Below are 25,382 nucleotides of genomic sequence, written 5' to 3'. Positions count from 1 at the left end.
TAATTGGAGAATTCTTCATCTCAGCTGGATGTTGTGCAGCTGATATTCATCCTCAATTGGAGGGTGTATGTGGTGATGGTGCTTCTTACAGAAATAGATGTTAGAAAGTGGATGCGTGAGTTCAAAGCACAGCGAACGAATGTGAAAAATGAGCAGAGATCTGGACGTCCAAAAACAGCATCAACTGAAGCTAACATTGCCCGTATTGAAAATTTCATAATGTAAGATAGGCGTGTCACCATGTAGTAAATTTGTGATATACTAGGACTAACAATGGAAACAGTAGAACGAATAATTACAAACAAACTGGCCCTAACGAAAGTTTCTTCTCGTTGGGTTCCACGAACGCTTAATGGCGGTAAAAAAGAAGCAAGGACTTGATCATGTGTTGAAAATTTGACACGGTCTAGGAGAAAGGGACGCAATTTCTTGCAAAGTGCTGTGACAATGGATGAATCACAGATTCCATTATTCAACACAGAAGCAAAAAGTCAGTCAATGAGGTGGAAACACACAGATTCAACAACTGAAAAAAGTTTGTCAGATGAGATCCAAGGAGAAGGTGCTGTACGCTAACTTCTGGGATTCCTAGGGAGTTATATTAGCCCATCCTGTTCCGAAAGGTCATATACTTACGGGCGAATATTTTCGTACACTTTTGGATACAAAGTTTTTGCCAAAAAATCATTGAAGAACGACGACCACAAATGGCAAATGGCAATTTTATCCTCTACTATCCTCTACTGCAACACCGTGCCAATATTGTAACCTTGTTCTTGGCAAACTGCGGAATTGAATTTCTGCCATACCTATCCTACACACCAGATTTAGTCCCGAGTGACTTCTGGTTGTTCCCAAACCTCAAGGTTTCTCTTTTTGGACACCATTTTGCCAGTAGATCATCTCTGGGAAATGTTATTTTTCTGTATCTGAAACATACTCCTAAAGATGAATAAGCCATGTGCTACACAAAATGGACGAAGTGATGGGAACTGTGTGTCAATAAAGAGAGAGTTTGTTGAGAAATACACACAGGTTAGTTCTTATATTTCGTTGTTTCTGGATTAAAAGAACGGCAAGTACTTTAGGTGTGCACCTCGTATATATAAGCATGGAGGTAAAGCATCCTTCCAGCTAATTACTTTCAAAACAGATTGTCGACTTATTTACACATGTCTTAACATCAAATTCAGGCTGCTTCTACATTAAGACTGAAGATCAATATTACACATAACTCGTAAGCATATTACAAACATTGAGAGTATTTTATCTAAACATATAATTGATTTTAACAGTAAGTATAAAGCAGTTACTCATGGAAGAAATTGCTCATAAAAAATGAAATGGGCATAAAACATGTTAAAGAGCAATGAGACACGTAGATCAGGGACTTGGTGGTATATAAATTTAAAAATATCTTGTTATTTACACTGCACATTCACTCAAAAGCCTTCTTTGGAACAATAATTGATATTATCAAATTGTGTACTATATTTCTTTGGTTATAACTTCAAATGTCTGGTTTATAAAATTAAAATATTGGTCGAAGAATATTTTGAAGTCATTCGACACTAACCGTAGAAAACTGAGGCAAAAACTAATTTATTTTTTTATTATTATTCTCTAAATTTTCCTATTAAACACAATTAAATTTAATTTAATATTACCGAAAGTATAATCTTAAATTACATACATTTTGATTTAAGTAATAAATAAACAGGATTCTAAGGATAACTATCCTTACTAAGCTGTAAAGCAGTGATCGATCACCAAACCGTCGATCGCGAGCTATTAGTAACTCGCAAGGACATTTTCGGTAAATCGCGTTAACGCTCCGGTTGGCTAACCTTGATTCCTCCACTGAGCTAATGCTAACGACAGGGGGCGCTGACGACAACAACTGCTTGTTTCTTCCGCGCAAATGCCATTGTCAGCCTCATCTCACAGTTGATTATATACGCGTGGGGTTGTGCACGTTATGTTTTTCATGTGTATATTAGACATTTGCTAAACGTTATGTTTTTCGTGTGTATATTAGACATTTGCTAACTTTAATAGTTCGTTTTCATATTTACTAGAAATGTAAGTTTATAGACAATAAATAAATGTAAAAACTTTTTAAAATCGTAGTTTCTTTGGTAGTATTTAGAAACGGCACGGTAGCTAAGAAGCTTCATAAGTTTGGCGACCACTGCTGTAAAGTTTATTTGCCTTACAGATATTAATCCTTTGCTAAACAAAATGAGTTTTATTTATTTTCTTTAACCAACATATTGTATCTATTGTCGTCTGTCTCTTCCTAACTATGACACGCCTACTCCTTTATACACATACTGCTTGTAAATAATGGTAAAAAAAATTATTATAAAGCAAAATAATTTCGTTTTTGTTTCTAAACACTTACCTGTGTCTGTGAGTAATAGCGCTGGAAACGACTCGTCTGGCAAAGACGTATCATTCAAGTACCAAAACCTTGCATGATCACTTCGAAGAAAGTCAACATAGCGCGCCAATACTGCTACATGCGGTAATTTTTCAGGCAGATCTAGCGTGAGTAACTTTAATTTAAAACCTTTAGGTTCAACCCATTCGTAGCCCTTTTCAAGCGGTTTAACCGAAGATCTGGAGTCTTTGGCTGTTGAGTCTTTTAAATTGGTTTGTCGTCCTATCCTGATGTAACGTCCACCGTCTTCTGGTTCTTCAATTTCGCTTGAGTCGTCGTTATCTCTGCTCTGTTCGATCAAAGAAGATTTTTGTGAAGTATTTTCTCCTTCTGTTGGAACTACCGTAGATTCTTCTACATTCTCTCCTGCAGGATCATCTGTATCAGATTCTGTATCTACCATACTGTCGTCAGTAATAATGTCTCTTTCTGTAGAAGCTTCGGTTTTTGGCTCCTGGGTAGTGCTTGTAGTGGTAGTTGTAAAATTACTCTTAAATAATAAAGTGGCTTCTTCAGGTTCTTTATCAATGTCCACTAAATCTGAATCTATCGATTCCAGTTCCGTACCTTCTGAATCATCTTTGGACTCCATAATTAATTTATCGTTTATTCTTTCTGCGTTATTACTCTGTTCATTTGTTTTCTCATTGTCTACGTTGTCACCATCGAGGATTTCCTTGTTGATAATATCTGCAGTTATGATACCTCCTGGAAATTTTAAGCTACCGGCCAGCACGCTGTACGGATCAATATGAGGATTGTCGCCATTTATAACATCCACTTTTCCTCCACTGCTGCTCCAGTGACGAGAGAAAAGTGACGCCAGTTTTCTGTCTGGATTTCTCCTGTAGATGGCAGCAAGAAAATCTCCTTTGAAATAGTTAGCTTGAAGATTTTGTTGAAATCCTGGAAGTACTTCTCGCCACTCGGGTGGAAGATCCTGTGAATAGCTGCTTGTGTTGTAGTTGGCCACCGAATCCATTATGAAAGCTCCTTGGAAAATGGGCCATCCGTGGGCCTCTAAAATAAACGGCGTCAGATAGCTTTTGATGAACTCCAAACTGCCTTGACATCCTGTTTCTTCATAGTCGAATGCCACAAATATTACTGAATACCTTGGTTGGCAACTTGATGACGTCAAAGATCTTGCAACTTCCAACATTACTGCCAAGCCTGAACCGTTGTCGTCAAAGCCTGGTGAAAATTTTGTTGTATCCCAGTGAGCGCCTACGAGAATAATTTTGTCCTTCGATGTTCCCCAAAAGTCGCCTGGCCATATTCCGATAATATTGTTGCCCAAAGGAAGGGGAGCACCACTCTGGGAAAAAATAAAAGAGTAAATGTAAATAAATTAAAATAAACTGACAAATAAAAATAAATAAATAAACATAAATTATTCCCTAAATATAAAACAATAGTATGACTATCTGTTTGTTCAAAATCTCCAGTATTACGTTTAAAATTCTTGTGGAACCCTCCTTCGGACGTGCTAAGATAGTGACTTTCAACTTGTTTTTTGATTGACCACTCCTTTTACTGAACGATTACAACGTCCTAACGCAATTATTGGATTTTTATTGCTGTAAATGATAAAGACTATAGGTTTCTTTTTAGATTTATAGACCCTTGCTACCGTTTCAGATATTGGGTGATGCAGTCTGTCTGAAAAGTAATTTTGACTTATCACGAAAGACTTCATATGGTAAAAAATATATGTCGTTTAAAGTCTAATCACTTCTGTCCAACTTTCTTCTGTGATTGACTACAACCAGAGCCATATATATAACATTTGTGGTGCCCCAGGCCATTAACTAAACTAATTAACTCTATGGCCTATGGAATCCGAAGGTTTAATGCCGCGTTCACAAAAGTCCTCCACTGACTTCTATCCTTAGCCAACTGGATCCAGTTTCTACTTTGTATTCCTATTTCTGCGACATCCATCTTAATAATGTCCCCCATCTGTGCCTAGGTCTTCCTAATGGTCGTTTTCCGATTGAATTTCCAGTTAAGACTTTGAAAGCGTTCCTATTTTCTTCCATTCTGGCTGCATGATCTGCCCACCTTGAGACTCCTAGATCTGATTACCCTAACAATGTTTGGTAAACCGTATAAATTATGTAGTTCCTCATTATGAAGTTTCCACCGTTCCCCATTCCCCTTCCTCTTGGGTCCGAATATTCGTCTCAGGATCTTGTTCTCAAATACTTTCAGTTTACGTTCTTTCCTCAGAATAAGCGACCATGTTCCGCAGCCATACAGAATAACAGGCATGATTATCGTTTTATATATTTTAAGCTTCAAATTCCTCAACAGAATTCGCGATGACAAAAGATTTTGAACTGAATAATAAACGAATCCCCAGGCCATTAGAAAAAAAAAAATCCGACTCCCCAATGTCACAAAATGTCGGTGTAGAAAATTTGACACAGCGAAATGAATAATCAATATTCAAGTGGAAAAGGGGAAAAACAAATTTAAAACCGGACAGATTCTTTAACAGGATCAAAAAGTCATTCAGGAGGAAATCCCCCCTCCCTCTGTTAGTTCGCATTATTGTTAGTACTTTGTTTTAGTATTGGATTAATATTGCTAACTATTCGTGCGCATTAGTCTGAATAAAACAAATTACTAATCAGAAAATAGTGGAAATATTATCACACATCACTACAGAAAGTACACTATAAGCGCAGTTGCCCAATTTGACTCTTCAGAGATACCTTAGTGTTCTTTCATTTTTTCATGGTATTCTTTTGTCTCGTTATCTGATGAAGCATTTGGCGAAAGTGTTTTATAGTTTAAGTTTGTATTGTGTGACAATGCTTTCATTAGGATCACGCAAATAGGACTTACAAGATTGTCACGTTAGTACATCAGTCCGTTAGTCCACACGGTAAAGAACTTGAACAAAAGCGAATGTTTGAATTTTGTTTTTTGTAATAGAAAGCTGGAACAATTATCTCGTCCGAGCTGATTAACGGAGTCAGTCCGTTAAAATCTTTATGGGTAACAATGACTTTAATGGTAGAATTTATATCTCATTTATAAAGATATGTGCTGATGTTAGAATGTTTTTTAAGATTAGATGGTAAAATAGGCTACTTTTTAAGGTTAAATGACTTTTTGGTTAAACTTCAAAACATAATGATGAGGTCATTTAACCTTAAAAAGTAGCCTATTTTACCTTCTAATCTTAAACATTTTGTGGTGAACAACATCGTGGTCGTTGGTTTTCTCGGGATACTCCAGTTTCCTCCCACTTTCTCATTCCACCAATTCTTCCATCATTATTCACTTGCTTTAATCACCGTCTCCCTTAGCCTAAAGGACATAATCGTGGGACGTTAAACTCAAAGATTTCATTTTATCATAGTTTTTATTCGATTAGTTATTAATAATATAAAACAAAAAAAGAAAAAAATAATCTTTAATACAAGGTATCATGCTAAAAATAATAAAGTGCCTCATATCAGCTTGTTGAGGTTAAAAAAAAAGTCAAAAGAGGAGATATATTGAAGAAATATAAAGAGTAAGCAGACAGAGAAAGTAGACAAAGAAAGCAGTTAGATTTTCCATTAATAAGGGAAGGGGAAATGAAACTATTAAAAATAAATAAATAAATAAATAAATAAAAATAAAACATTGTTAACCTTAGTACGTCAAATAATGTCCCTCTACGAATATTTTCATTCAGTGTTTTTTGTATGTAAAGTATAGATCAACCTGGGAGCACATATGCTTCCTTTCGGAGTTATAAGCTGCCGAAAACATGAAAAAATGAAATTTAAAGGTCCTTAGCTCCAATACTATGGGGCCACTGTATTCGGGTCAAGACACTATTTAGGAACTAGTATGTGTCCTTTTTCAAAATACATGTTTCGGAATCCTGTGGTACTTTCGCAACAATTTTTATAGAGATAGTTGGTGAGTACTTAAAAATTTTATGCCCGTAACCAAACTGACTCTATAAAAATTGTTGCTTGAGCACTTTGAGATTCTCAAACGTGTATTTTTGGACAGCTCACATATTAGTTTCTAAGTAATGTCTTGACCCGACTACGGTAGGTCCCATAGTATTGGAGCTATGGACCTTTAAAGTTAATTCTTTTTTTTATGTTTTCGGCAGCCTATAACTCCGGAAAAAAGCATTTGTGCACCCAGGTTGGTCTATACTTTTCGTCTTATCTTGGTGTCAGGAATCACCTCCCAAATGTTGTCGGTGTTGTTTTGAAACACCCTGCACATATTTATAGTTATAGTTATAGTTATAGTTATAGTTATAGTTATAGTTATAGTTATAGTTATAGTTATTATTGTTGTGAAAAACTAGAAATTCTACTTATATCGGAGAGTTTTGCCCACCCCAAGCAAATTCTGAAATGATGCTACTCAATTTAATGTATAAGATTTACCCTAATTTCGGTTTATTTTACGATTAAATAGCCATTTTTATTTTTCGAATCCGTCAACTTTTTAAGCTTCTGGTGTCTAAAGTAAGCATTTCTGGTCCCATATTATATTACTATTTTGACTCCAGCAACTTACACTCACACTTCCTCATATTTTAATTTGTTTCCAATCTTAATCTTTTCATTTGGTTATTTCTAGCAATATACGGACAAAATCTCGCCGCCCAAACATCACCACCCAAAATCTTGCGGGTGAAAATCTCGTGTGGCCAAAACCTCGCACGGTATATATATATACAGGGTATGACAAAAAGATACGACAGGTACGGCAAAATTTCAGGGGTGGATTCCTTATGGGTAGACAAGCAAAAAAGTTCATATGATCATATGTCAGGAAATGCATTGTAACAGAGTTACGGTCATTGAGCCGCCTGACGGTGTAAAATAGTCACATCCTGGTCACTCCTGAAGGACGAAGTTTCCCACCGATATGTATTTTATGTATGTGGGGGGTAACACGGCCGACGGGGGAGGGTAATTACGTGTTCTTTTGTTTTTTGCATCACGATTTTGGGGATGACATTCCTTCCACCTTGGGATATACTCATAAAATGCATATCTGCGGAAAGCTTCATCCTTCAGGAACACATTGCTACCAAAATTATCCTCCTAGGTTAAGTAGGGGCTGAGTTATTCAGCTTTAAATTGAGTCACATTAAGGACTGACCAGAATCTGACTATTTTACACCGTCAGGCGGCTCAATGACCGTAACTCTGTTACGATGCATTTCCTGATATATGACCATATGAACTTTTTTGCTTGTCTACCAATAAGGAATCCACCCCTGAAACTTTGCCGTACCTGTCGTACCTTTTTGTCATACCCTGTATACATATATACCGTGCGAGGTTTTGGTCACATGAGATTTTTACCCGCGAGATTTTGGGTGGTGATGTTTGGGCGGCGAGATTTTGTCCGTATATTGCTAGAAATAACCAAATGAAAAGATTAAGGTTGTAAACAAATTAAAATAAGAAAGAAAAGAGAGATTGTATGTTAGGAGTGCAATAGAAAGCATAACGGAGAAGAGAAGGAACAAATGAATGTTAATGCAATTAATGACACTTCCGGATTAATAATAACAGCAAAATAATATTAAAGAAGAAGATTCTTACATTAAAATTCAAGTTTAAAACAAGTTTCTGATATTCCATTAATTTTCATAAGCAATGAACAAAGTTGAATTCTTCTTCTGGCATTCAAGTAAATTTAGTAAGCCAAAAGCAAGCTTGATTTTGATATCCAATTAACTTTGATAAGTCAAAGACAAGCTTGAATGAACAATTAACTTTGATAAGCCAATGAAGCTTCTGATATCTAAGTAAATTTGATAAGCCAAGAGCAAAGTTTGTACTAGCCTCTGAATCCAATGAACTTTGGTAAGCGAAAAGCAAGCTTAAATCAAGTTTCTGGTACTCTAATAACTTCAGTCAGTCAAAAATCAAGCTTGAATAAAGCTTCTGATATCCAATTAAATTTTGATAACCCGAAAACAAGATTATTTAGAAACTTTGTAACAAAACATAAAATTACCTTTACATCCAATTCGTGGGCCTCAAAGATTTGTATCCCAGTCTCCAGTTTGTACTCATTAAATTTTCTGTTGATATATTTCTTAGCTGCTTCTTTCAGTGTCCTATTGGTCAGATGGTTTCTTGGATATGTGAACACATTATTCATCATAGATATTATCTTGTTTTTGTCTACCTCAGGTCGTTCTGTCGGAACCTTTATGTAACTTCTTCTTTCGTAAGAATCACGTTCAGATGGTTTATCTTCAGACACACTACTCTTGCTTTTCAAATGTGGTTCTGTAACGTTTCCTCTGTCTTCATTGTGTTTGACCGTGGGTTTATTAACTTGTTCCAGAGAATATGATGGTTCCATACCGCCTAGGGATGATGTCCAGCATTGAGTTATTGTTGTTCCTGTAAAGAAAATACGATATGTTTGTGATTACAATATATTTTCCATAAGTCTGTGCCATCTTGAAACATATGCACTGTTTTATAAGTTACGGAAACAAAGCCGAATTGATTTCTCAGTATAGGAGCAGTTTTCTTCCAGATATACCTCTAGTAACACATATAAAAAAAAATTAAATAAAATTAAAATTGAGTTTTAATGGTGTAATGGGTAAAAGTATATTAGTATATTATAATAATGAAACGGGTAGTATAGTGGGATTATAGTTATAGTGTATTGCCTGTCACATAAAGATTATTACCTAAATGATTTATGACATTTTATTTAGATGTGACAGATAGTAGATAAAAGAGATTGAATAAAAAAAAAGAAGAAGAATGTATAATGTAATTAATTAATATTTAGAATAAAAGAAACAATTACGCATATAAGTTAAGTGCACAAATATATTACGGTACTAAAAGAAAGAAGCATACAATAACTACAAAAGCATGTAAACTGCTAATAGGTAATTTTAACTTGTTATATTATACCATACATTAGTTATACTTTCTTTTAAGTTTATATTTAATGTCCTGACGACAGCTACTCAGAAACTTTATGTTGAAGCTTTGAACGGAATGAAGTGAATTTGAAATGGTGGAAGCCGAATGAATGATTGTTGAATGATTTTGAATGATTGATTTTTTGGTTTATAAAATTTGTTTTTTTTAATACTTGTAAATGTTTTTTTTGTTTGTTACAACTAGTTGGCACCATATTTTTAAATTTTAAACTAGTTAAAAAAAATAGTTTTTTAATAAATATTATTGTTATGTATATAAATATAAAGGTTATTTTTTTTGTTTAGTTTTAAAAAAAATGTTTATTTGTTTACCAAAACATCACCAAATATTTTGTTTTTAACTCTTTTTGCAAACAATAAATTAAATTATAAATGCACATATTAAGGGTAGCTAGGTGTTATGTTATAGCTTATTGTAAAAAAGTTTATTTTTTAGTTTACACAATCTTAGTCTCAAATTATTTTTATTTTTAAATGTTTTCATTATTCTCTCACCTTCCGTATACCAAATATTTACATTAAAAAAATATTATTTTAATTGTTTATTTTGTTTTATATTAATAAAAAAACTTAATGCACTATTAAGTAATAATTTATTTATTATATAATACTAGGAGGGTAACTTACCCCTTCCCAAAGTTACCCAATCATCCAGGGAGATAAATTACATGTCACTATTATTCAGGGCACGTCCTTTAGCATTTAATGTTGCATTACAGCCGTTTCACGTTTTGATTTTGCGGCAAAATTTTCCGGCAGAGAGCCTGTACGTACAAGAGCCAGAGATGCAGTCATGGAGGAAAAGACAAATAAGGGACCAACGTTGCAAACAATTTCCTGCCCTCCATAAGTGGGGGTTTGTCTGTTGTGTGTTTATTAAGCTTGCCCAACTAGATGTACATAGTTGCAAATTAATTGCTATACTATTGCATACCGGTGTCTGAGTTTGGTCTTATTTTTCTTCAAGTTTTTTTTTTTTTTTTTTTAAAGAAACAGTTATATCAATATACGAGGTGTGTTCAAAAATATCAAACCTATTTTTTTTCCCGCGTAAACCAATGAAGCGCTGGAGGTTTTCTTAAGTGTAGATGTAGCAGGAATACTCACACACAGTCGTCCACAGAAAGGCGTCAGTCTCTGGCAGTCGGCCAATGAGTGAAGACGTGTAGTGAACGGTCGTCAGATTTCAGTTTTTTTTTTTTTTTTTTTTTTTTTTTTTGTAAAATGACAGAAACACTTGAACAGCGATATTGCATCAAATTTTGCCGAAAGCTTGACGATACCCAAGCGGAAACTATTCAATCGAATCGGTACATTCAATTTTGAACGAAAAATTTGGACATGAGGAGAGTGTCCGCGAAATTTGATTCAGACTTTCATCGCCAAACATAACATTCATGTGTGTCGTCAGCCTTCCCACTCACGCGACATGGCTCTGTCTGACTTTTGGTTATTTCCCAAGCTGAAAATGCCACTAAAAGGGATTCGATTTGAGTCAAGATAAGATATCATGCGGAATGTCGACGGCACGGTTGCTCACCATTCCAAAAACTGCGTTCTAGAAGTGTTTCCAATAATGGCGGGAGCGCTGAGAGAAGTGTTTGCATTACCAATGAGACTACTTTGAACAAGGGGATTAGTGTTTCGGATTTCCGAATCAATAAATGTATTTTTGTCAACCAATGGTTCGATACTTTTTGAACACACCTCGTATGTATAAAAGCAAACTCAGACAACTGAACCTCCATAAATAATTTTTATTTTCTTATGAACAATTTATTAGTACATTTTCCACAAGCTGTGATTCTAACTTCACGTACGGTCCGATTATGTTTCGATAAGTATCATATAATAATAATAATAATAATAATGTACAGATATAATATAGTATATTAACAGAGGAAAATCATATTCACGGAGAAATTAAATGTCGACTAAAAGCAGGGAATTCGTCTTACTACTCGGTTCAAAATCTCTTGTCGTCGCGAATTCTGTCAAGGAATTTGAAGCTTAAAATATACAAAACGATAATCATGCCTGTTGTTCTGTATGGCTGCGAAACATGGTCACTTGCTCTGAGGGAAGAACATAGACTGAAAGTATTTGAGAACAAGATCCTGAGACGAATATTCAGACCCAAGAGGAACGGGAAAGGCGGAAACTTCATAACGAGGAACTACATAATTTATATGATCTACCCAACATTGTTAGGGTCGTCAAGTCTAGGAGGCTTAGGTGGGCGGGTCATGTAGCTAGAATGGAAGAAAGTAGAAACGCTTTCAAAGTCTTGACTGGAAGACCAATCGGAAAACGACCATTAGGAAGACCTAGGCGCAGATGGGAGGACAATATTAAGATGGATCTCGCAGAGATTGGTATACAAAGTAGAAACTGGATGCAGTTAGCTAAGGATAGAAGTCAGTGGAGACTTTTGTGAACGCGGCATTGAACCTCCGGGTTCCATAGGCCATAGAGTTAGTTAGTTAGTTTAATAATGTACTCCCATGCGCAAAAAAAATTGCGCGTATACTGTAACTCACGATTTACCGTATTTATTCCTTTTTCCTTACGTTTATGGGTAAAATTGAGTTATTAGTATGTGGAGATAATAAAGAGCAATCCATCTAAGGAGATATTTCCAAAAAATATAATAAAATAATAAAAATATAAACAAAAAACAAAATTATGCTCGGTTTTGTGTATACTGGCAACGATGATTTCTAGGGATTTTTTCAGTAGTACAGCACGATTGCGGAGGGAATTCAGTAGGGAAGTCGAGGAGATGGATGAAGGAACTGGATACTGAACTAAAATGTTGCATTTATTGGTTAAAACCTAGTGTGTAGATTGCCTGCCAAATATAAATTAGCTTCTGTAACTAAGATGTCGTACGAAAATATAGAATTAAACAGAAAAACTCTTATGTTAAGGTTCGAAGCGATACGCACCATGGTTATGAAGATTATTTCTTAAGAAAAAAGAACAAACACAATGTAGCCTCTGTGGTTAGGTGGATAGAGTGGCGGACTCGTGGATATTTTATTATTTTGACACCACATCGAATCCCATCCTATCCCATCCCATTTTTTTTTTAACAAAACATTATTGGAAGTGTATAACTTTGATGTTAATAAGAACCGAAACAGTATAATAAGGAAATAACTTATTGATAGTATCCTTTAGTCGACGTATTTATTCAGTATTAGAATACGTGTACTATTGCAAACAGTTATTGTTTTCAGTTTATGGTCTTGTATGTTACCTGCCCGTTCTTGAACAGCAGACAACTCACTTCGGATTTGTGTGTCAAGAACAGGAAAAATAACATACGCGACCTTGACAGTCTTCCCAAGTTTACCCCTTGTTATATCGACATGACGTTACATCGAATGATGCTTGTTGTCGTGAAAAAAGGAAGAAAGGAAAAAGCTGATGTCAAATTATCGTTTGTCTGTGTGTGTGTGTGCTTGTGTTTTTTTTTTCTTTTTAGAGTATTGACTTTCTCCCTCTCTCTTTTTTTTCATATCCACAATTGCAAGAAATTATGACCGACCTTTGTGGGTTTATTGGGAATAGGACGATTTATTTTGGATTGCTAACAGACGACATTTTTTTAACCATTTGCTTTAAACTTTGGCTTTGTGGCTCTTAGCACCCACGAAAGGTCATTATAAACTATATAAGCAGTTCCCGTTTTCACCGGCCGCTGAAAAGATATTGGGGAAGAGAAAAGTGCTTGCCGTAAAGATAATGAATAAAAAAAAACAAATTAAAACAAATAATTTATAGATCTTTATAATACACTCTAAAGTTACGAGCGATTACGGCTACGAATTTAACGTGAGATTAAAATTACGAGTATTATGTATTATGATTAAACAAATAATATACAATAAGTAAACTACAAGCAAATTATATATTTAACAACCTGAGTGCTTAAAAACAATTACTTTATTTTTAATTTTTATTTTTTTAAAATTATTTACTTTGATTAGATGGCCTTTTTGATTTATAGGAATGATTTTTTTAATTTTATTTATAATTTGCGCTAGCGGCAACGAATGAGAGTAGGGGATATTTTATATAACACTTGCGTTTTATTATGCACTGCACAAGGAGGGTGGGGATTAAGTCAGCCGCAGTTTTTTCTTTTGGGCTTTTTTTTTTTTTTTTTTACAGAAATTTGGTTTTCTGTAAAAGTCAAAAACTAATTTGAGTGTTATGCTTATATTTACTAAATTCTAACGACGACAAAAACACGATTTCAAAATGCAATCATAAGTCTGTGTAAGGAATGGGTTTTCGTTGAACGAAGCGAAATTATACAGATCTATGTATGCGGAACACGAATATTTCCAAAAGATAGCATGAATATGAACGATAATCATACCATATTTCTACATTATATAGTAGCGTGAAAAACTTATATTAAAATGATATAACAAACAGGCATAAGCTTTTTTTCTAGCACGGCAACATATTAAACTTAAATCATTAAATTTTGGGAATTACAAATTATCACCTTATGTGTCGTTGTATTCCTATTCGTTTTCACGTTCGAGCGACGAAAGAAGAAATTGTAGTAATAGTGATAAAAATCGAATTCGAGATTTCAATGAATTCAAGTTTCACGCCCCCACATATCGAAAAAGTAATTTTGATGTCTGTCCATCTGTTCGTCTGTCAGTTCGTCACGCTTTTTCATGTATTCAAATAGAGGCCATACTGTTCGACGTATCTGGACCGAATTCTAGACATAAAGTTTTTATAACTCTTTAAAAAAAAAAACTAACTAACTATATGGCCTATGGAACCCGGAGGTTCAATGCCGCGTTCACAAAAGCTCTCCACTGACTTCTATTCTTAGCTAACTGCATCCAGTTTCTACTTTGTATTCCAATCTCTGCGAGATCCATCTTAATATTGTCCTCCCATCTGCGCCTAGGTCTTCCTAATGGTCGTGTTCCGATTGGTCTTCCAGTCAAGACTTTGAAAGCATTTCTACTTTCTTCCATTCTAGCTACATGACCCGCCCACCTAAGCCTCCTAGACTTGACGACCCTAACAATGTTGGGTAGATCATATAAATTGTGTAGTTCCTCGTTATGAAGTTTCCGCCATTCCCCATTCCCGTTCCTCTTGGGTCCGAATATTCGTCTCAGGATCTTGTTCTCAAATACTTTCAGTCTATGTTCTTCCCTCAGAGTAAGTGACCTTGTTTCGCAGCCATACAGAACAACAGGCATAATAATCGTTTTGTATATTTTAAGCTTCAAATTCCTCGACAGAATTCGCGACAACAAGAGATTTTGAACCGAATAGTAACACGAATTCCCTGCTTTGAGTCGACATTTAATTTCTTCGTGAATATGATTTCCCTCTCTTAATATTGATCCTAGATATTTGAAACTATCCACTTTACCAAAAGTATTATTTAATATTTTAACGCATCCATAATTTGCTGTATTCCGGTCCCGACGCACTTCCATGTATTTAGTTTTCTCTGCATTTACTTCTAAACCCATGTCCCTGCAAGAGTTTAATAAGATCTCTGCATTTCTTTCTATTGTTCTCCTATCATCCCCTATTAAATTTACATCATCAGCATATGCCATAACCTGGTCAATACCGTTCAACTGTAGGCCCTGGTTGCTATCTTTGATTTTCCTTATAGCGTATTCCAGAACGAAGTTAAATAATAATGGCGACAACACATCTCCTTGTTTCAGGCCATTTTCGACGTGAAAGCTCGTGGACAAAAATTTTCCTACCCGGACTTTACTTTGGGATTCATTTAAACATATCTTAATTAATCTAATTAGCTTTCTCGGTATTCCAAGTTCTGTAAGAACGTTGTATAATGTTTCTCTCCTAACCGAGTCGTACGCCTTTCTAAAATCAATAAATAATTGATGTACCGGGGTATTGTATTCCCACTTTTTTCCGAGTATTTGGCGAATGGTAAATATTTGGTCGATAGTTGATCGATTTCGTCTAAATCCGCACTGATAATCTCCAATAATTTCATCTGCGTATGGGGTCAGTCTTGCTAACAGAATATTTGAAAGGATTTTATAGGATGTTGATAGAAGAGAAATGTCTCGATAATTATTACAGTTTTGTCGCCTTTCTAGTAAATTGGAACAATGATTGATTCTTTCCACTCTTGTGGCAATTCTTCCTTGTTCCATATAAGGAGAATGAGTTTGTGTATCTTGTTCCACAATTTTTCACCCCCAGCTAAAATTAACTCAGCCGGAATTTCATCTACACCCGGAGATTTGTGTTCATAACACTATCGTTTCGAATTCTATATCCTCCGACACCTAAAAATAAGGGTAGTTTACTGAAGGATGAAAATTTAAAATCATTAAATTGTCTCAAAAACGGCTGTAAAGATTTTGTTTGTATTTTTACAAATATAGTATGAATCATTCCTCTGAAAAAATACGTAATGTGTAATTTACTGTATGGGATGCATTTTTTTGAAGAATTTTCTCAATCACATTTTATAAATAAATGTATCATTAATAACCTGACAATATGACACAACTCGTTCGTCCTGTAAACATTCAGAAGAGGTAGTTTAGCCTACTCTTCGACGATTTTCCCATTAACGCCTGACCCAATTTTGTTCATATTTCATAAATAAATGTTACATAACTAACCTAACGATATGGTATAATTCCATCATCCTAAAAAGCTAGAAGTGGTATATTACTTTTCGGAGCAAGTTTTACCCTACGATTTTGTCGATAATTACTCTGGCAATTTTGTTCGTATTTCATAAATAGCATAACTCGTTTGTCCTGAAAAGATATACAAGGGATATTTTATTCTTGGGGATGACTTTTTTAACGATTTTCTCAGAAAGTACTCAGACGCTTTTGCTCATAGTTCACATACAATTATCTGCTTAATAATTCTAATGTATGGCATAAGTTATTTCTAACAGAAATATGACGAATTGGTACTTTACTTTTGGACGTAAGTTGCTTCGAACAAAGTTTTCTAAAACACATTATTTTATTCGCATTTCCCAAATAAATGTTTCAGTAATAGCTGCAGCCTAACACGAGTCAGTTTAAGAAATTCGAGCGAGAAAATTCAGTGCGTTTCATCCGTACCCATTCTTAAATATATTTTTAAATGTTACGCCCAATCACAATTTTCCTAAGAAAATCGAAACTTCTTTTTAAATGTGCCTTGCTGTGGCCAAATGGTTCAAGTACATTGGTTCTGGATTTGATTCCCGGTGAGAGCTAGTGTATTTTTATCCAACGTTAAGGAATAGGTGCAAAGAGAAAAGTGTTTAAACAAGTCTAACCAAGCTAATGAATAATACAAAGAAATAATACAATATTACGAAATTCTAGAAGAAACGTTGTTAATATTAGATATTTGCGTGTAAAAGTCCAACCCATGACTGTCAACTCCAAAGGTAAGAAAGTGAAACATCCAATACCAGGTTAATCAGTGGTCTCTAGTTAAAGCTATCCTACTAGGAAGTGATTGAGATACCAAAAAATATTGTAATCGTTGGGAGACATGTTAGGAAAATACATTGGGTGAGATAGTTTAATACTGGAACTCATGAATAGTCTCTGCACCTTCGTTTAGTATTGAAGTGCGTAGGTCTATATAGGTTTGCATTGAAATGAGCATTAATGCACAACATCTGTTGAACATTACGGGGGGCTTGCGGACAGGTTTGCAATACATTTTACGGGTTTCGATATTGTAACGATCCTAGCAAACTCCTCAGCCTTTCCGCACTGTACTCTATAAGTTAAATTCGTGCTTAATTAAAACTATGTGTTTAAATTTAACACTGTTAACCGTTAATACCTGTGCACAACGGGCAACAATCCGCCAGTAATTCTTTATTTTTGCCCTTTGTTTTAGCGCCATAAATGTCTTTGTTCATAAATTTCTTTGTCTATGGTTTTGCATATACGTAGCGTGGACATTCAATTTTGACTTATACGCCATATGCATCTAATTACAAACACACCTATAGAACGAACACAACAAACTTGGAATATATAGTTTATGTATGGAAAATCATACACGAGGCGCTGCACGGGAGATCAGTGTGCATACATATGGCAGTCAACTTCCTAAGAAATTTATAATAATAATAATAATAATAATAATAATAATAATAATAATAATAATAATAATAATAATAATAATAATAATAATAATAATAATAAAAACAAAACGAAACAGTTATTTACATAATGTATTTATTTAAGCATGGAAGTGCAATAGACTTAAGTTATTTCTCTCTCTCTCTCTTTGAAGGCAACAACCTTTAGGGTGCCAAGACGTAGAAAAGGACTTGTGGCACTCATGACTATAGAGTGGTGTGTGTTTGGCACATCGGGTTCCTTCGTTGTTAGCCCCAGCTTTCTAGACCGGATGCAGTTATTCCCGGTAGAAAATACAAGAAAATATACCTTTCTATTACTATTAAAGTAAATAATTACACTCATTTCCTCAACGTGATCTGTATACAGACAGCTGATCCATGGGAGAATCGTTGATAATAATAAATAAAATAAACTCGACAAATATTCTTGTAATTTGCTGGGCGCGCCAGTGTGCCTGTTATCCGGTTGTGGCACACTGGAATATAGGGTATGGCTTTCTAATTTTTCCCCAACTATTTTAACTGCTTCAATTGAAATTAATCTATAATAATAAGAGTGAATTTAGTCTTCTTACCCTTCGATTTAGAAATAAGGTCCGCTAGAATTGTATATTTAAAAAATAATAATACTGTACTCAGAATTTTATAGAGTAGTTTGTTTTATTCGAAATGACATACTTCCTGCAACTGTTTGGGTTGGAATTATTTGAGATCAAATCTTTGTTTTACGACCCATGGTTATACCGACTAGGCTAAAGGACACGGTGATGATGAGAAATGAATGAAATGGTGGAATGAAGAAAGTGGGAGAAAACGGGAGAACCCCGAGAAAACCCATGCACATGGCGTTTGTCCACCACAAAATTCACTTGGTGCGAGCTGGGGTCGAACAAAGGATCCCATGCACCAAAGGTGAACGCTTTATCACTGAGCCACCGCGGCCCCTCTGAAATTATTTATAGGAGAGAGTGACTACTTTATGAAAACTTGATATCGAACACATTTGTTTAAAAATACCAGCTTTTTGTGAAATATTGCTTAATATTCAGGAAAACCTAAGTCAATAAAATAGTAATAATAATAATAATAATAATAATAATAATAATAATAATAATAATAATAATAATAATAATAATCTTAAATTAAAAACTCTCTGGACCTAGTGCATTGGCACAATTCCACGAATTAAAAGGAGTTTGTTTACTTCTCATGTAAGTGTAGAAGGACTTAATCCCTGTTGCTTTCAATATACGAAGAAAGTGTCCAACTGTCAAATGATATGCTACATAAAATGCCCTATGCAACATAATGTAATATAGAGTCATCATTTCCGGTTGTCTAAAGAACACTTTCGTTTTAGCAAAAAAGGAAGAAAATAGAAAATACTCAGTTTTAACCTAGTAGAAAGTTTGCAGATTTAAGAGAAAATGTACAGAGTTGTTGGATATTAAATGTAGTTCGGATTAATGGAGTAAGACACCGTAGTTCATTGTATGAAATATACTGGGAGTGACCAAGCCATTGCCTATGGAAATATCGAAAGAGATACGTTAATGGTGTTAGTTGCAAACTGTTGTAGAAATGAAAAATTTAAGGAAATCTCTAAAACTCTAAAATCACAGATCCAAATTGACTAACTGCTAAGTAAAACTGCTAAATCTGACTAAAGCAAAAAAACAATCTTAATGACCTGTGTTACAGTTTCAGACACATCATTCTCATATCAAAACTACGATAGAAGTAAATTATGAATACAGGTGAATTTGCAGTTCTGGAATACCAACAAATGATTTTGCTAGATGTAAATTTTGGGAAAACATTTTTATAAGGTTTTAGATTTATTTATTGGTTTGTTTGTTTATTAGCTTATCCATGCCGTAAACGTCGCCAACACCTAGTGGCCCATTTGCTGGTAAATGGCGATCGTCAATATAGCGACGCGTCGAAGGATTGCCGCTAGTGTGCCACTAGTGGCAGGGATTCGTCGAGTCGAAGCAGATATCTAGAATCGGGGATATTGAAGTTACCACCACGTAACAGCGAGGACTTCATTTTGATCCCCGCTCCTTTGATTTGTCACGGACAATCGCAAAGGGACCAACACGAACTATCCCAGTCATGTGCATGCAGTTATTATTATATATTAACTTACTTTTCCCTGACGAATTGTTATTATAAGGACAATACTTGAGCTCCGGGGATCAAGAGTAACTCCTGCGTTTACATCATGAAGTGAAAAATCTTGAGATGGGTGCGCATAATTGTATGAATTTAGTTGGCAACTGTCGCCGATCACTAGCAAGTGAATATGGGAGAACTATGAAAAAAGTAAATAGACGCTTGCCATTTTGTTATAAAATTACATGACGAGTGCATTTGATCTGATTCCAAACAGTTATCGTCAAATATACACGGTTAATGGAGCACTCTGATTAGAAATATTAAAAATACTTCAACGATTTATCACTCTACAAGCTGTGTCTTCACAATCGCCTCCGTGGCGAATTCGGAAGAACACGCACCTAATAACCCTAAGGTTGGTGGTTCACGCCCAGCTCAGGGCACTTTATTTTTCCTTTTTTTTAAAAATGTTTGTAGACTCACCTTAATGCAAAGGCGATTTAACGTATTTTAGGGGAACAATTTTGTGGTTCGTTGGCGTTCCGTCGCTTCTCTGCCAGTGGTGGTATAGTTTTCAAAGCGGAAGTGGGACCAATTTTTGGCTGCGGAACCACCAATTTTTGGAGACATGTCGCTAGTTGCCTATCGGTAGTCCACCGACGCTTACGGCATGGGGTTGTGCCCTCACAAGTGAGGCAGATTGTAATCGACCAAGAGTGCTTGGGAAAAATGGGAAACATCTTCCGACTTCGACTTCTGAATAATCCGTTTAGGATCAAGTCGAATCAAGGCTGAGTCACAGGAAGGTAGAACAAGTGAGGCAATCTTTCCAAGCACTACGCTGAAGAGCCTCTGTCTCATTCAAGACTTAGACTCTCCAGGAAAAGTAACAAGTTTATTACTTGTAATTTATTCTTTGAGTCAAAGTATTTTGCAATAAACCATCGTTTTGTAAGATATTTTTACGATTGTATACTATTAATTTCGAAAATTGTACTCATAATATAATTTCCCATCATGGATTTAAAAAAATCAAAGTTCGAACAAAGAAAGATCTTCGATCCACATGTCTCTTTCATTATTGACCCTTAATTTATTTTAGTCCTAGGCAAAGCGAATCGACGGGATGGCTCTAAGTGAAAACATTCATTTAGATGGTTAAGTAATCTGGAAATTCCTGCTGTTATTTCACGAAACACAACAAATCTTGAGAAACAAAAACAATTTTGCTTACCAGGGGAAGGGAATAAATCATCTGCTTACGTTTGCTTAACTAGGAAGAAGGCAAGGGCGCCGATCCTAGGGGGCCGGGCCCCCCAAAGCTCATGTAGGCCCCCTTTGTATTTATGAATATACAATATTTGGCATAATTTGAATGCAATTTGCCTTAAAATCCTAATATATATCGTCTGCATTTGAATGCCCTCCCAGAAAAAAAATTTACAGAGAAATCGGCGCCCTTGGAAGAAGGTCTAGTGAAAGGAATAAAAATGTGATAACGTAATGCTTGAACAACTCTATCTAATGGAGAAAAGTAAATTAGTATTCAACACTTCTTTCAATTTTAAGCATTTCAAAGATTCTCGTAATTTAGTAGCGTCCCGGATTTGCATTTTTGAAGTACGGGTACTCTGTCTATACCTTAACGTTTCAGACCACGCACTTAAGGTTCCTGTGAACTCCCCCTTGTCCGAGCACTTCGCCTTTTCGCCACCAGATGCTCACTTTTTCATTTAGCAATCACTGCTGGTACCTCTACTGGGAAGAACTGAAAGATCGTACCGCTCAGTTTGAATGTGTCCAGGATATCCACACTTGAAGTGGGCGGGGAGAGGAATCCAACAGTTTTTTTTTTTCGTGCACCTGCAGTCAGTCAGAGTCTATTTATACAAGCCGTGTTGTTCAGCCGCAGGGCAAAACCTCAACCATTGATGAGTAACATAAATCTTTTCTTTTTGCAGGTAGGAATAGAGTTTTGTACGAAAAACGGGAATTAGGTTGCAGAGAACGTCATTCACATCGCGTTGACAAATTATCTTTCGTACGTTTATCACATGAAACTCTTTTCTTTTTTTGATTATTACCAGAATATGAGATAAAAAGAACCTAAATGGTTCTTTGTATACAGAAAACAGACAAACAATACTAATATTTTCTTATATATCAGTATTATATGATTTTTTTTCTGAAGTGTATGATGCATGAAAAATGGACAAAATGAATTTTGACTTTTCTATTTGTCCCTATCCTTCTGAGTAGAGAAAATGATGTGGCGCAACTAAAGGGCCTGCAGGGCCCGCAACATTGAGAGGCCCAGAACAGAAAGAGGCCCATGATGTTCCAACTATATCTCATTTTTACCTATGAAGACGGTAACACCTGAGCGATTATTTAGTAAATTAAATGCCAACAAAACTTTTACTGACCAGCGAAAACATTATGACCACTCGCTACTTTTTGAACGAAATCATCGGGCTGAGATAAGAGCTACAAGGCATAACACAACCGCGCGCCAAACACGACAAGAATCTCACTCGATTAGTCAGTGTGATGCTTGTGCCTTGAATGGGGAAGGACGACGATATATCAGGGTGACTAAGTGGCTGGGAGCTTCATTTCGGAAACAACGCGACTTGTCGAGTTTTCGCGATCTGCCGTGCTTATGTATTTCAAAGATGGAAAAAGAACAGTGAAACCAGCATCAAACCAAACAACAAAAAGTGGGACGACCACACCTCATTAAAAATGTCGGATGTCGTAGACTCTCGAATTTGGTATAGCAGAATAGACGAAAACTATAGCACAATATAATAATAATAATAATAATAATAATAATAATAATAATAATAATAATAATAATAATAATAATAATAATAATAATAATAATAATAATAATAATAATAATAATATGCATTTTTTGCATATGAGCAAGTTGTGACTCACTAGATAGAACATAGAAAGTCAAAACTGTTCTCTGTAAATTTTACGTGACTCATGAATGTGGAAAGAGGGGGTCCGTTTAACATTTTTGCGGGGAGGCCCATTCGTCCTTACTTACGCTACTGAGAGAATGTAAGGTAAAATAATAACACCAATATATATATATACAGGGATTTATTTGTAGCCAGGGAAGCCTGGGAATTTCCCCCCTTCTAAGTCTTGACTTCCCTGTCTCTAAGTTTAAATCAGTCTTCCCAGCCTGGAAAGATATTTTCCCCCTTTCATAGGCTACATAATCCGTTTTAAAATACAATAATTCAACTTCATGTTTTAGTAGCAATTCTTTATAAATATTCCCTCCTTCTACAAAATCCACAAATAAACCACTGTATATATATATATATATATATATATATATATATATATATATATATATATATATATATATATATATATAGAGAGAGAGAGAGAGAGAGAGAGAGATAGATAATCCTGGCGCAACAGTCCCTTGTGATCTGAGCCTGCAGCGGGCTTATGTTAGTAGTAAGCACAACCACACCCAACGTCGCCGGCTGTCTAGATTGAAGTCCGCTATCTTTTAGTTTCCCAACTTTTCTCTCGATATTTGGTCAACACAGAAATGTTTGAGTGCCACACCGGGAATTAATCCCTGGACGATGCACACCGTATCACTTTCACTAATCATTTGGTAAAATTCAGGTTAGGGTGGTACTGAATTAATTTTGGAATATGCCATTTCTCATAAGGTAAAGTTCAAAAGTATTGTGACATAATTAAAAAGCTCATTATCAACCACGTATTCTTGCCTCTAATATCTCTAAAAGTTTTCGAGTTATGTGTCAAAAATGGTTGAAACACTTGAAGTTAGTTTAGTAACTTGAAGAAGATAGTGGACTTATACATACATGATTAGAATTGCTCCAATTTTTATTTTTATTCTTCTTTCTCGTAAAGAAATACAAAATCATAATTTCAACCATTTTGGTACATTTTTCATAATTTGAAGCGCGAACAGCCGGTTTCTTTCCTTACGTTTTGAACTTGGGATTTATATTCTCCTTGTCACTTATTGTGAAAGTCATATAATAACATGGGTCACAAAGCTAGAATATCTTATGCGACAGAGGTAATGACAATTTTTGTCATTTCATCTCTCAAGATCTGTTAAATTTGACATTTATTGAATGATATCGGTTTTATAATACGAATAAATTTTTCGCAATAAGGTGCGTATAGTGGTCGTAAGAAATGGCAAAAGCTACCACTGACCTTTATAGTTTGACTCATGCTTTTTCGATCATGGTATTCCTCTTAAATTTTGCAAAGGACAGTATCATTTTAATTATCTTAACCTAATTTCCTAAAGCATTTCATTCGTACGCTAAAAGAAAGATTTCTATTTTTTATGTATAAGAATTCAGGGGATGCAAATTTATTCAAAATTCCTTTACAATTAAAGCCGCCTAAACAGATATTCCTTCGAGATTTCTGTATTTTGAAAACAATTCACGATTTCAGTTCTTTGTATTTACTTTGTTTCCATGTTTATTTATATCAATACTGTATGATCAGTTCCCAGAATTATTTTAGTTCCCCGGTAAATCCATTTATAACAAGCTCCAAATACTGCTACAATTTTAATGTGGTTTCAGGAGAATCTGCATATCTCATCCTTTTGTTACTCTCTATATATTCATCTACTACGTAAACAAACATCAGTGAAAGAAAGAGGCTGAGAGCTAACATGTGCTCCGTGAGGAACGTTGTCATACCTTGCACTGATATATCTAGAGAGTCTAGTGTTGCCACGAGACGAAACGAGACAAGACGAGACTTCTGGCTGTGTCGTCTCGTCTAGAAAAGATGTGTCCGTCTCGTCTCGTATCGAATGGTTCTGTCTCGTCTCGTGGCAACACCAGAAAGGCTGAGGCTCACAAAAGAGCTGTTAAACCAAGTGATTAAAATTATAACTTTTAACCTAGTTTGGTTAACAGAGCACAACACAAAATACGACTGCAATCCTCCAGCAACGACTGCTTAGTTTCAACTGAACCCGTAATTACTTCGATAGGAACATTTGTCAAAACCGTCAGTACAGACGAAAGGCAAGATTTCCCCATTTATTCTGATATCCTTTTTTCAGAACCCCTGGCGCCACTTCAACAAATAAGGAGGCCTATGTAACTTTCCCATTTAAAAAATGGTTTATCTTCGAATAACAGCATAAAAGGATAAAAAAGATAAATTTTATTGTCAAATCAGAATCTTTTTCGAAACTCAGTGTCGAGAAAGGCTGACACGTTTCTGTCTTGGTTCGGAACGAGAAAGACCATGAAACAATAGTTAGTTACTGATAAAATTGCCACTTCTACGCATACTTGTACTTCTATTAAAGGATTTTTATACGTAGATATCTCCACCAGCCCCCGGAATAAAATCTTCTGAAACACTGATCTCAATGAACGCTTTACATTGTATTTGAATCTGGAGCACTATCACAAAATAATTAAACTTGAATCGATTGAAAAATGGAAGTGAAAGCTGTTTGTAAGAATCATTTTTAAAAAGTGCTTTAGGTATTCCCTGTTCTTTGTAGGATTTGAAACATTGAATCATTTGGATCATTTGAAATAATAAAAGATGGTATACATTTCGAAGGCAAATAATTTATTCCGAGTTAATAAATTTTTAAGCAAATTCAGAAACTGTGTTTGTATTTTTCGAGACACGAGACAAGACGT

General features: G+C 35.2%; 1 protein-coding gene across 1 annotated transcript in view; it reads right to left on the bottom strand.

The window, feature by feature from the left end:
* The window catches only part of LOC145676154 (uncharacterized), a 96,347-nt gene that overhangs the window by 3,338 nt on the left and 67,627 nt on the right, over positions 1 to 25,382 (bottom strand). Inside the window, exons 2-3 of the mRNA XM_081747057.1 lie at positions 8,447 to 8,841; positions 2,405 to 3,761 (exon numbers count right to left, since the gene is read on the bottom strand). Of these exons, the coding sequence (XP_081603183.1) occupies positions 2,405 to 3,761; positions 8,447 to 8,841 (1,752 nt within the window). The remainder of the gene's footprint in view (positions 1 to 2,404; positions 3,762 to 8,446; positions 8,842 to 25,382) is intronic.

This window comes from Thermobia domestica, chromosome 18, assembly GCF_964235325.1.
Source record: "Thermobia domestica chromosome 18, izTheDome1.hap1.1, whole genome shotgun sequence".
Classification (NCBI taxonomy): domain Eukaryota; kingdom Metazoa; phylum Arthropoda; class Insecta; order Zygentoma; family Lepismatidae; genus Thermobia; species Thermobia domestica.
The sequence above is the reverse complement of the archived record's forward strand: the minus strand, read 5'-3'. Positions and strand labels throughout refer to the sequence as shown.